This window comes from Eptesicus fuscus, chromosome 23 (assembly GCF_027574615.1).
Source record: "Eptesicus fuscus isolate TK198812 chromosome 23, DD_ASM_mEF_20220401, whole genome shotgun sequence".
Taxonomy (NCBI): Eukaryota; Metazoa; Chordata; class Mammalia; order Chiroptera; family Vespertilionidae; genus Eptesicus; species Eptesicus fuscus.
The window spans coordinates 21,204,709-21,217,462 of NC_072495.1; the positions used below are offsets into that span (position 1 = coordinate 21,204,709).

The 12,754-nt window shown below is 45.7% G+C and overlaps 2 protein-coding genes across 2 annotated transcripts; both read left to right on the forward strand.

The window, feature by feature from the left end:
- Nucleotides 1–936, forward strand: LOC103286906 (olfactory receptor 149-like). Its single transcript, XM_008142519.3, has one exon. The coding sequence runs from the start codon at nt 1–3 to the stop codon at nt 934–936; it is 936 nt and encodes a 311-aa protein (XP_008140741.2).
- A 7,012-nt stretch (nt 937–7,948) lies between these two features.
- On the forward strand, nt 7,949–8,884 carry LOC129148091 (olfactory receptor 149-like). The gene has a single exon (XM_054712584.1). The coding sequence runs from the start codon at nt 7,949–7,951 to the stop codon at nt 8,882–8,884; it is 936 nt and encodes a 311-aa protein (XP_054568559.1).
- The last annotated feature ends 3,870 nt before the right edge of the window (nt 8,885–12,754 follow it).

Below are 12,754 nucleotides of genomic sequence, written 5' to 3' on the forward strand. Positions count from 1 at the left end.
ATGAGGAATGCCTCAGTGGTGACCGAGTTCATCCTGCTGGGCATCCCACACACAGAGGACCTGGAGACCGTGCTCTTTGTCCTGTTTTTGACCTTCTACGTCTTCACTCTTGTGGGAAACCTGCTCATCCTGCTGGCCATTGGCTCTTCCGCTCGACTGCACACTCCCATGTATTTCTTCCTGTGTGAACTGTCTGTGTGTGACATCTTTTTCCCTTCTGTGAGTTCCCCCAAGATGCTCTTCTACCTCTCAGGGCACAGCCGGGCCATCTCCTATGCAGGCTGTGTGTCCCAGCTCTTCTTCTACCACTTCCTGGGCTGCACTGAGTGCTTCCTGTACACGGTGATGGCCTATGACCGCTTTGTGGCCATCTGTCACCCTCTGCGCTACCAGGTGATCATGAGCCCCAGAGTGTGTGCCATCCTGGCCTCGGGGACCTCGCTTTTTGGCTGTGTGCAGGCCACCTTCCTAACCACGCTCACCTTCCAGTTACCGTACTGTGGCCCCAATGAGGTGGACTACTTCTTCTGCGACATCCCCGTGATGCTGAAGCTGGCTTGTGCGGACACCGCAGGCCTGGAGATGGTGGGGTTCATCAGTGTGGGCCTCATGCCCCTCAGCTGCTTTCTCCTCATCCTCACCTCCTACAGTCGCATTGTCTACTCCATCCTGCAGATCCGCTCCGCCGAGGGCCAGCGCCGTGCCTTCTCCACCTGCAGCGCCCACCTCACTGCCATCCTGCTTTCCTTCATGCCGGTGGTCCTCATCTACTTACGGCCAACGCCAGACCCCTGGCTGGATGCAACGGTGCAGGTCCTGAATAACCTGGTCACCCCCATGCTGAACCCCTTGATCTACAGCCTCAGGAATAAGGAGGTAAAATCGTCTCTGAGGAAAGTCCTACATCAACTGGGCTTTCTTCCTGAGCAGTTGTAGTGGAAGAACAGCAGCCAACAATTGAAGTGCACTTGCAACTTATAAACTATTTTTTGTTTGTGTGTTGTTGTTGTTTATATATTTTTATTGATTTTAGAGAGGAAGGTAGAAGAGAGAGAGAGAGAGAGAGACATCAACGATGAGAGAGAATCATTGATCAGCTGCCTCCTGCACCCCCCTACTGGGGATTGAGCCTGCAACCCAGGCATAAGCCTTGGACGGGAATCAAACCTGGGACCTTTCAGTCTGCAGGCCGATGCTCTATCGACTGAGCCAAGGCGGCTAGGCCTTATAAAGTATTTTTATATGCTTCTCACGAATATCTTTTTAATGGGAGAGTCCACATATTATGATTGCCTCCATTTTATAATGTGGGAACTAGGATTCAAACAGTTCAAGTGGGTTGAACGTGAAGCATATGTAAGGAGTGATGGCAGAATGAAACCCAAGGGCTGGTTTTCTGAGTCTGGAGTCTGTGCTTTCTGGAGGACATCATATTGCTGATGAGGTAGAAAGGAGCCTGCCTCAGTAGGCAGAGTAACCTGCACGTTCTGCATCACTATTTTCTTTATCCACCTACACCCCTTTGTCCTCTTCTTTTTTCGCCTCACACTGACACTCTATCTTGGATGCATTGATTGTCTCCTCAAATGCCTGAATTGAATAAACCCTCGTTTTATTGGTCTGAATATTGTTGAAAGAAATTGATTTTCTAGCAGGGACCTAGCCAAGGTACTGGTGGCCTGCTGTTACCCAGAAACTCCATCTGTTGGGTTTTGACCTGGAAACACGCCCTGGCTGTACCAAGTTTATTTACATGTAGAAGGTCAGCATGTCAATGAGCATGTGGGAAGGGCAGGTGGGGCAATTCGTGGAGCAGTGACTGTGGTCTGATGCCACATTAGAAAATCTGGACTTGGCTTTGTGTTTCTCAGTACAACCAGGGCACCATTCTGGGTTCAAGGCGTCATTGTTTGTGTCTTTGATTTCAGTTTCATTGAAAAGGTGTGGCATTCTTCCCCATTCTTTTCTCTCTCTCTCTCTTTTTCTCTCCCTCTTTTTCTTTTGGCTGAAATACACCAAGAAGAACAATAATGGGCTGTTTGAATGCAGTGCGCTATTGTTTTGATGACTGGAATTCATTGAGAATCCTAGCACACCTGAGGCATGTAGTCACTATTGCAATTTATTCTAATAGTGAAGTGGAGAGGGAAGGAAACTGAGAGGAGAATGATGGGAAAGGAAGGGACAGATGTGGAGACCAGTTTGTCTGTCCTTCTCAGAATCAGTAGCAACCCAGGAACCTGCCAGGTCTACCAGTACTGTTGTGTCTGTGCCTCCAGCCAGTGTAGGGAGCCAGCACATGCTCCTGCAGGAGAGACGGACTCTTCCTGTCACTTGGCCTACATGCCTCAAAGCCTTCTCAGCGCTGATTCTCCCTGTTTCTCAGGAAACGAGAAATTGAAGAAGAAGGTGGCAATGCATCTCCAATTATTTCACATGTAGTTGATTCCTGCTGGAGCCTAAGTCCACTTGAAGATCTCTTCCCATTCCTTAATTTCCTGGTGGGAGCTGCTCAGATGGTCCAAATAGAACACTTTTTCAGAATAAAAGATGCTATCCAATTCCTTTTCATGTTCACTCAGACAGATATCATTTGGTGAATAACTTTGGGCTACAGGTGGGGAATGCAAAGACGAAGAAGAGCTGATCCTCCCAGAGTGAGTCATAGTCTGCCTGAGAAAAGAAACAAATGTGCAAGTGACATCCCATGATAAAGATGTGAACTATGGCAGGAAATATGGAGTATATTTTTCCGGGCTGTGGAGGGACCTCACAAAAGAGGTGTTGAGGGTTGAAGGCTTTTGTTTGTTCTGTCTTCCGCCCACACACATACCCCATGAAGAATGGCTTTTGCAGGGAGAAATGTTTTACAGGGAGAAGCAACATGCTTCTCAGTCTTTTGTTTTTTTGGGTTGGTGGCGATGAGACATAATTCCTTGAGTGGGTATCTCAACTATGTGTTATCTGTGAAAAAAATAAAATTCTTGTAAAAAAAATAAAATTAATTTCACCTGACCCTGGCCGGTTTGGCTCAGTGGATAGAGTGTCGGCCTGTGGACTGAAGGGTCCAGGTTTGATTCTGGACAAGGGCACATGTCTGGGTTATGGGCTTGATCCCAATTGCGGGTGTGCAGGAGGCAACCAATCAATGATTCTCTCACATCATTGATGTTTCTATCTCTCCTTCTCCCTTCCCCTCTGAAATCAATAAAAATAAATTTAAGAAAAAATTTAATGTATTCATAACTGTTTTGGGATTTTAATGGTTATCATTGTAATCACTGTGGTCATATACATGATTTATTTTTAAGCTAGAGGACCAGTACACTTAATTCGTATGGGGTGGGAGTTGTCCCTCAGCCCAGCCTGCACTCTCCCCAATCTGGGACCCCTCAAGGGATGTCCAACTGCCCATTTAGGCCTGATCCCACCAGCCAGAATTGGGCCTAAATGGGCAGTTGGACAACCCTCTCACAATCCAGGACTGCTGGCTCCTAACCGCTCGCCTGCCTGCCTGCCTGATTGCCCCCTAACCACTCCCCTGCCAGCCTGATCAACATCTAACTGCTCCCCTGCCAGTCCAATTGCCCCTAACTTCCCTCCCCTGCTGTCCTAGTCACCCCTAACTTCCCTCCCTTACCAGGCTGGTTGCCCCTAATTGCCCTTCTTGCAGGCCTGGTCGCCCCCAACTGCCCTCCCCTGCAGGCCTGCTCACCCACAACTGCCCTCTCCTGCAGGCCTGCTCACCTCTAACTGCCCTTGCCTGCAGGCCTGGTCCCCCCGAACTGCCCTCCCCTGCTGGCCATCTTTTGGTGGCTATCTTGTGTCCACATGGGGGCGGCCATCTTGTGTGTTGGGGTGATGGTCAGTTTGCATATTACCTCTTTATTATATAGGACTAGAGACCTGGTGCACGAATTTGTGCATGGGTAGGGTGTGGCGGACCTGCCCCAATTGGGGGAAGGAGAGCTGATCAGGGGTAGGGCCAACTGGGGGAGGGGTCTTGGGTGGTTGGCTGACTGTCCTCCCCCCTCCCACCCCCACCCCCGGTCAGACCTCTCAGTCAAACTGCCGGTTCAGGGGACAATTTGCATATTAGCCTTTTATTATATAAGGTAAGGTTTAATTGAATTATCATCATGAAATTAAATTATTCTTTTGTTGTTTTCGGTCAGTGTCATTGAAAACTTTTATGGTATAGATAAAATTTTTAAATTTCAGAATTGGTAAGAACTTTAAATATATTTATTCAAAGTGAGAATGTCCTTAATTACATACCTGAAGGATGATTCTCTATACACCTTCTTGGATATTTCCAGTGGCAAGGAGCTAGCTACCTCACAAGGTTGCTTATTTCACTAATGCACATTTAAATGTACATCTAATAATTAAACACTTTCTATCTATATTGAAACACTTTCTATATATATCCTCACAGAATAGTGCTTTTCCAGTTTCCACCAGCCCTTCAGGCATTTGAAGACCATAATCTATCTCTGTTGCTCTTTGACTGCAAACCCAAATCTCTGGGAATTGATAAGGTATTGTCTAAAAGCAATATGATCTTGAAAATAAAGAGTCGGGCACTTTCTAGTTATGTCATAATGAAGTTATTTAATCTGTGTTTTTCAGTTTCTTTGTAAAATAATACCACCTACTTTATAAAGTTTATTTTGGAGATTAAATATAACAACTAATTTTAAAATTTAGCATAATACTTAGCACATGATAAGTGCTGACAATAAATAATTAACTGAATATTTTGTCCATAATTTTCCTTTGGAGATAGTTTACACCCCCTTTCTCCTATGAATGTGCCTAGTATGTGACTATAGCTCTTTAAAAATGACTTAAAACACACATGATAATAGTTGATGCATGAGGAGTAGTTCCTCACTAATTAGATTTCTGTCTTGAAACGTGATATTTATGAGATATAACTGTAGTCATATGGATAGATACATAATTCTCAGACCCATGAGACACATGACATCACAAGCAAAGGCTTGAAGATATGAAAGAAAACACACAAAAAAGGGGATAGCACTGCAGGTTACCTAAGGTTAGCATTGGAGCTCCTTCTACCATGCAAACTATCCTGGAGAGATATCCATATAGCCCACTTTGCTGCACCCTTTCTGATGATCTCATTACTATCCTATATAATAAAAGCCTAATATGCAAATCAACTGAACTGTGGAATGACTGGTCAGTGGAGGATGGGGGGGGGGGACTGTGAGTGAGCGGTGCCAGGGCAGCCAAGGTGCATGCCAGCGGGCAGATGGAGGGGACAGCGATCTGGGGCGACAGCAACTGGTGGCACTGGAGGGGTGATGGGGGCGGGGGATGGAGCTGAGCCCTGGTGGTCAGTGAGCTCACACAGGGGGAGCATGACTTAGCCACAAGCTGGGCTGATGGCTGGTGAGTGCAGCAGTGGTGGCGGGAGCCTCTTCCGCAGCGCTAAGGATGTCTGACTGACAGCTTAGGCCGGCTCCTGGACTGTGAGAAGGTGCAGGCCGGGCTGAAGCACACACACAACCTCCCTACCAAGTGCACTGGGCCTCTAGTTATCTTATAACTAGATGATGAATTAGTTTCACAAATTAATTGCTCCCTCAGAGCCATCGGTGAGTCGAAACTAGGGCTTAAGGGGGTTTGAGAAAACTTCCAAGGAAGCAATCCAAGGAGAGTATGTGCAGGTCTTGATGGTGCAAACCCTAAGAGACTCGGTTCTTTATAAATAGGAGACCTGAGGCGCCGTTAGCCAGAGCACTCTGCTCTGCCGAGAAGCAGTAACTGTCAGGCCTCATAACCGCACTTTGGAAAACTGGACTGTGCTCTCAGGTAGACTGTGAGAGTGTCCACACTGCTGCTCTTATGTCACGATGAGCTCCAGCTCCACACACAGGGTCCTTCCTGGTCCTTGCTGACTTCTTTTTCCTAAAATGGCCTTCCCATAGAATCATCCAGTATCAAGATGTCTGATTACAGGCAAGGACCAAAGACCTCTGACAGCCTTTGCTGACCTGGGACAGATGCTCCAGATTGAAGAGAAATTTGCACGGCTCAGAGAGAGCGCTCACGTGTGGCTAGAATTAGTAACAAGAAGGTCATGGTCAGCAGCATTGCTCCTCCATAATGCCACTGTTTCTCTCAGGCACCTTGGCTTTTGCTCAGTTCTAGGGCAGTAGGTGAGTTCCTCATTTTGGCGTGGCCATTCTATTTAGATATGTGTTTAAGTGGCACCTGCCACAGGTTATGATTGGAATCCCATGGTGAATGTCTCTCTATAACTTCAAAGCCCCCACATGGGGGTTGATATTCAGGTATAGTGTCAAAGGTAAGACATAAGCTCATTGTGTGTTTTTAAAAACTAAATAAGATGTTAACTGGATGTGCTCTAACGTCGTGAGTGGAAATGACCGGGAAGAAGTAAAATAGAATCCGTTTCCTACCTTAGTATGAAATGATGTTGCGAACCCATCTAGAAGGGTATCCTTGCCTAACGATGGCACAGGCTGTCCTTGAAAAGACAGGCAAACAGAAGGCAATGTTCCTGGTGGTGAAGGGCCTGGACAATAGCATGAAAAAGATTTGTCTTCGCTGTGTCTCAGACTTGCTTTGTAAATGCAGGCAACTTGCTTCCTTTTTGTAGGTGTTGTTTCCTGATTGGTAGATGGCAATAGTACTAATAGTTTCTTCATACAGGATTATTTAAAAAAAACAGGTCATATTTTTTAAAGTGTTAAGACCAATCCTTTGTATACAGCAAATAGTCATTAAATAACATACATATCAATGCATGCACCTATGTAGCATTAATATTAGTATTTAGTATTAGTATTAGTATTAGTATTAGTATTGGTATTAGTATGTGTTATCAGAAGAGGAAGTCTCTGTGCTGCCAGACCCTCTGTCCTGCTCTTGCCTTGCTGAATCTTCCTCATTAGAGCTGTTCTTTGACCTTCTGCCTATGGGTCCCTGTATTTCTTTCTTCATCACAGGAACATGAATTCGGTGCCTTCCTTGCTGCTACTATTTCTCTTACGTAGCATTTCAAAATTGCCTCAAATGCTCTTAGAAAATGTTAAAAGGACCAGAAAAACCAGAGCAACATCTGCTGATACATTTGGAAATATTACACCTCCCAGTTCTGGGAGGATATAATCTGGAATCGATATGGTCCAAGTCTATGCAATAGTGTTGTTTAATAAGGCATCTATTTGCAAGTAATAATACACTACCAGCATTAAAGGAAAGCACATAAAGGAATAATTTTTAAGATTCATAAGAGATAGGAAATATTTTCATTTGGATATTTTTGCCAAATATTTTCACAGTCATTTCAGAAACTTTACTATTGTACTAGGGTATTTTTGTTGTTCATGTTGTAGTTATGATCATTGTGATTTTTATATCCTAGGCAATGCTACTATGTCAATGAAAAATTGTTGTATAAATTACTTAAGTAAGTACAGTGAAACATGGTTGAAATGAAGTGTTCTGACTTCTAATGCCATTTTTTTTTCCTGATATTTTTCAGCGGGTATTAAAGACTATGGGTTTGTTGCTCAGAGATATTGTGAGATTTCAAAATAGAAATATGCCTAAAGAGAGTAAATCCATGAATTAAAGAACTGTAAAAAGGTTTCCCACTTAACAGGACAATGTTTTGAATATACCTTTAAACCCCTGGCCTTGTCATCAAAGACAACCACCTGCCTCCACATAAACATTCCTTCCAGGGGTTGGATAGACTGTGGCTCTAACATAAGCATCTCTCACTAACTCCAAGTTTTATACAGTCATTGCCATTCCTAAGGGGGCTGGGTTCCGCTTGTTAAAAACACAGCCAAAGCACTCGTCAGCAAACAGCTTGATAATTTGCTATTGGTGTTCAGACTTTGGTGTCTCGAGTCCCTTTCCTGGGCCTGGCCTGAGCCCAGCCATGAGGAATGCCTCAGTGGTGACCGAGTTCATCCTGCTGGGCATCCCACACACAGAGGACCTGGAGACCGTGCTCTTTGTCCTGTTTTTGACCTTCTACGTCTTCACTCTTGTGGGAAACCTGCTCATCCTGCTGGCCATTGGCTCCTCCGCTCGACTGCACACTCCCATGTATTTCTTCCTGTGTGAACTGTCTGTGTGTGACATCTTTTTCCCTTCTGTGAGTTCCCCCAAGATGCTCTTCTACCTCTCAGGGCACAGCCGGGCCATCTCCTATGCAGGCTGTGTGTCCCAGCTCTTCTTCTACCACTTCCTGGGCGGCACTGAGTGCTTCCTGTACACGGTGATGGCCTATGACCGCTTTGTGGCCATCTGTCACCCTCTGCGCTACCAGGTGATCATGAGCCCCAGAGTGTGTGCCATCCTGGCCTCGGGGACCTCGTTTTTTGGCTGTGTTCATGCCACCTTACTAAGCACTCTCACCTTCCAGTTACCGTACTGTGGCCCCAATGAGGTGGACTACTTCTTCTGCGACATCCCCGTGATGCTGAAGCTGGCTTGTGCGGACACCGCAGGCCTGGAGATGGTGGGGTTCATCAGTGTGGGCCTCATGCCCCTCAGCTGCTTTCTCCTCATCCTCACCTCCTACAGTCGCATTGTCTACTCCATCCTGCAGATCCGCTCCGCCGAGGGCCAGCGCCATGCCTTCTCCACCTGCAGCGCCCACCTCACTGCCATCCTGCTTTTCTACATGCCGGTGGTCCTCATCTACTTACGGCCAACGCCAAGCCCCTTGCTGGATGCAACGGTTCAGGTCCTGAATAACCTGGTCACCCCCATGCTGAACCCCTTGATCTACAGCCTCAGGAATAAGGAGGTAAAATCGTCTCTGAGGAAAGTCCTACATCAACTGGGCTTTCTTCCTGAGCAGTTGTAGTGGAAGAACAGTAGCCAACAATGGAAGTGCACTTGCAACTTATAAACTATTTTTATATGCTTCTCACAAATATTTTTTATAATGGGTAAATGCATATATTATGATTGCCTCCAAGGATTCAAACAGTTCAAGTGGGTGGTCAAAGCATATGTAAGGAGTGATGGCAGAATGAAGCCCCGAGGGCTGGTTTTCTGAGTCTGGGGCCTGTGCTTTCTCGAGGACAGCATATTGCTGGTGACGGAGAAAGGAGCCTGCCTCAGTAGGCAGAGTAACCTGCACCTTCTGCTTCTCCTTTATCCACCTACACCCCTTTGACCTCTTCTTTGTCCCCCTCACCCTGACACTCTATCTTGGCTGCATTGATTGTCTCCTCAAATGCCTGAACTGAATAAACCCTCATTTTATTGGTCTGGATGTTGTTGAAAGAAATGGAGTTGTGTAAACAGAATGACTTCTAGCAGGGACCTAAGGCAAGTTTCTTGTGAGTGAAGCCAAGGTACTGGTGGCCTGCTGTTACCCAGAAACTCCATCTGTTGGGTTTTGACCTGGAAGCAGGCCCTGGCTGCATCAAGTTTATTTACATGTAGAAGGTCAGCATGTCAATGAGCATGTGGGAAGGGCAGGTGGGGCAATTCGTGGAGCAGTGACTGTGGTCTGATGCCACATTAGAAAATCTGGACTTGGCTTTGTGTTTCTCAGTACAACCAGGGCACCATTCTGGGTTCAAGGCGTCATTGTTTGTGTCTTTGGTGTCAGTTTCATTGAAAAGTGTGACATTGTTCCCCATTCCTTTCTCTCTCTCTCTCTCTCTCTCTCTCTCTCTCTCTCTCTCTCTCTCTCTCTCTCTCTCTCTCTCTTTTCTTTTGGCTGAAATACGCTAAGAAGAACAATAATGGGCTGTTTCAATGCAGTGCGCTATTGTTTCTATGACTGGAATTCATTGAGAATCCTAGCACACCTGAGGCATGTAGTCACTATTGCAATTTATTCTAATAGTGAATTCAAGAGGGAAGGAAACTGAGAGGAGAATGATGGGAAAGGAAGGGACAGATGTGGAGACCAGTTTGTCTGTCCTTCTCAGAATCAGAGAGCAACCCAGGACCCTGCCAGGCCCACCAGCACTGCTGTGTCTGTGCCTCCAGCCAGTGTGGGGAGCCAGCACATGCTCCTGCAGGGGAGACGGACTCTTCCTGTCGCTTGGCCTACATGCCTCAAAGCCTTCTCAGCGCTGATTCTCCTTGTTTCTCAGGAAACAAGAACTTGAAGAACAAGGTGGCAATGCATCTCCAATTATTTCACATGTAGTGGATCCCTGCTGGAGCCTAAGTCCACTTGAAGATCTCTTCCCATTCCTTAATTTCCTGGTGGGAGCTGCTCAGATGGTCCAAATAGAACAGTTTTTAAGAATATAAGATGCAATCTAATTCCTTTTCATGTTCACTCAGACAGATGTCATTTGGTGAATAACTTTGGGCTACAGGTGGGGAATGCAAAGATGAAGAAGAGCTGATCCTACCAGAGTGAATCCCAGTCTTCCTGAGAATACAAACAAATATGCAACTGACATCCCATGATAAAGATGTGAACTATGGCAGGAAATATGGAGTATATTTTTCCGGGCTGTGGAGGGACCTCACAAAAGAGGTGTTGAGGGTTGAAGGCTTTTGTTTGTTCTGTCTTCCGCCCACACACATACCCCATGAAGAATGGCTTTTGCAGGGAGAAATGTTTTATAGGGAGAAGCAACATGCTTCTCAGTCTTTTGTGTTGTTTTTTTGGGGGGGGGGGGGGGATGAGACATAATTCCTTGAATGGGTATCTCAACTATGTGCCATCTGTGAGTGAACATTCTTGTAAAAAAATAATTAATTTGACCTGGCTCTAGCCAGTTTGGCTCAGTGGACAGAGTGTCGGCCTGCGGACTGAAGGGTCCCGTTTTCAATTCTGGTGAAGGGCACATGCCTGGGTTATGGGCTGGACCCCAGTGGGGGGCATACAGGAGGCAACCAATCATCTCAGCATTGATGTTTCTCTCTCTCTCTCCTTCTCCCTTCCTTTCTGAAATCAATAAAAATATTTTTTTTAATTAACTTGACCCGTTTTCAGAGTTCTTCCTTCCGTGTGGCAGTTTGTCCCTGAATTGGAGATTCGCCTTGCACAAAATGACTCTGTCTCCTTAAACAAATTGACTTCTCTGCTCGCTTCCGGGTTTCTGAGAGATGTGGGGAGCATTCCTGTCGTCAGGGAGTGTCTGAGCTCCCTTTCCGCCTATGTAGGGGCCCAGAATGTCAGGCGTAGCCCCAGTGGGGTCTCGTGGTGGAATGAAACTTTTCTGTGTTCTGGACATAAAGGAACAATATTAGAAAAAAATTTTTGGTGGGGGAGAAAATCAATGGGCATAATCCCAAACCAGGTAGATCATCTAGCAGCATGTTTAATCTCAGGCCTGGAACATAGACGGGGGCTTAAGGCCCAAGCCTGGGGTTGGGGGGGCGGGGACGAGCAGTGACAGAGAAGTACAAACATATTGAAGCCGAGATTCAGAGTATGTTCTGAGCAGAGTGGGCTAGAGCATTACTGGGCAGCATTACTGGAGACACTGGATTCAAATATGGTCTCAGAGTGCATCCGCATAGGATACCTGACCCCGGGCGGAGTCTAGTTTCCTTAAAAGGCTGCTCTGTTCACTGCAACGCATTCTGCAACCTACCATTGTAGTCTCTGACCCCTTTCTTTTTGCTCCACCCTGTATTTGTTACACAACCAATGCCTGTTCTGAGTTTCACCTCTGCATTTTGTTCCACCTACAGCCCCCAGAGAGAGAGACTATCATGTGGGCATCTCAAGTGGAAGCCTGTGGGCTGGACGCAGAAAGTGTAGCTGAGATAAAGGGAGTGTGAACGGAAGCTTCCCAAGGAGTGTTCACCGTAGACGCCATTTCTATTTATTCCCTGCGCTCCCTGGCACACTGCTCATTTGTTCTAAAGCAAATTAATTGAAATGAATGAACACACTAGTCAGAATTAATGTTTGTAGTCGCTTGGCTTGCAATTTTTTTGCTCAAGAATATGGACTTTGCCTTCCCCCCAAAAAAAACAATTATTCAAAGCTAAGAGAATGACTCAGCAACCCCTCTTCTGAGGATCTATCTGAAAAATGTGGAAACAGTTATTCACAAAGTTATATGCACCCCTATGTTCACTGCAGCATTTTTAACCAGTATGAGGATTAGCTATTAACCGGTTAGAAATGTGGATTTGTAATCAAAGAAAACATGATAATTTTAAGAGAAACATCAAAAGTGCTTTATTCAAAGTAATGTCCAGCACTAGCTACACATTTCCCCATCTTTCAGGTAATTTGTGCATACCGTCCCAATAGAACTTTTCTTGTTTTGAGGCAGACCATCCAGAGACCCAATTTTCCACTTCTTTGTACATTTTGAAGTGCTGCTCAGAAAGTGTGTGTGCCATCGATCCGAACAAGTGGTCATCTGAAGGAGCAAGGTCTGGTGAATATGGCGGGTGGGTTAATACTTCCCAGGCAAGATCTTTTAACGTGTCTTTAACTGGTTTTGAAGTGTGTGATGGTGCGTCATCATGAAGCAAAATTACTTTGCTGTGTCTTCTGGCACATTCTGGCCATTTTACGATCAAAGCGTGGTTCAGATTGATTATTTGTTGTCGGTAGCGATCAGTATTAACGGTTTCACCTGGTTTTAGAAGCTCATAATACACCACACCTTCCAGATCCCACCAAACGCAGAGCAGTGTCTTCTTTCCGAAGCAATTTGGCCTTGCAGTCAATGTTGATGGTTGACCTGGATCAACCCATGATTTTGTGTGTTTGGGATTCTCAAAATAAATCCAC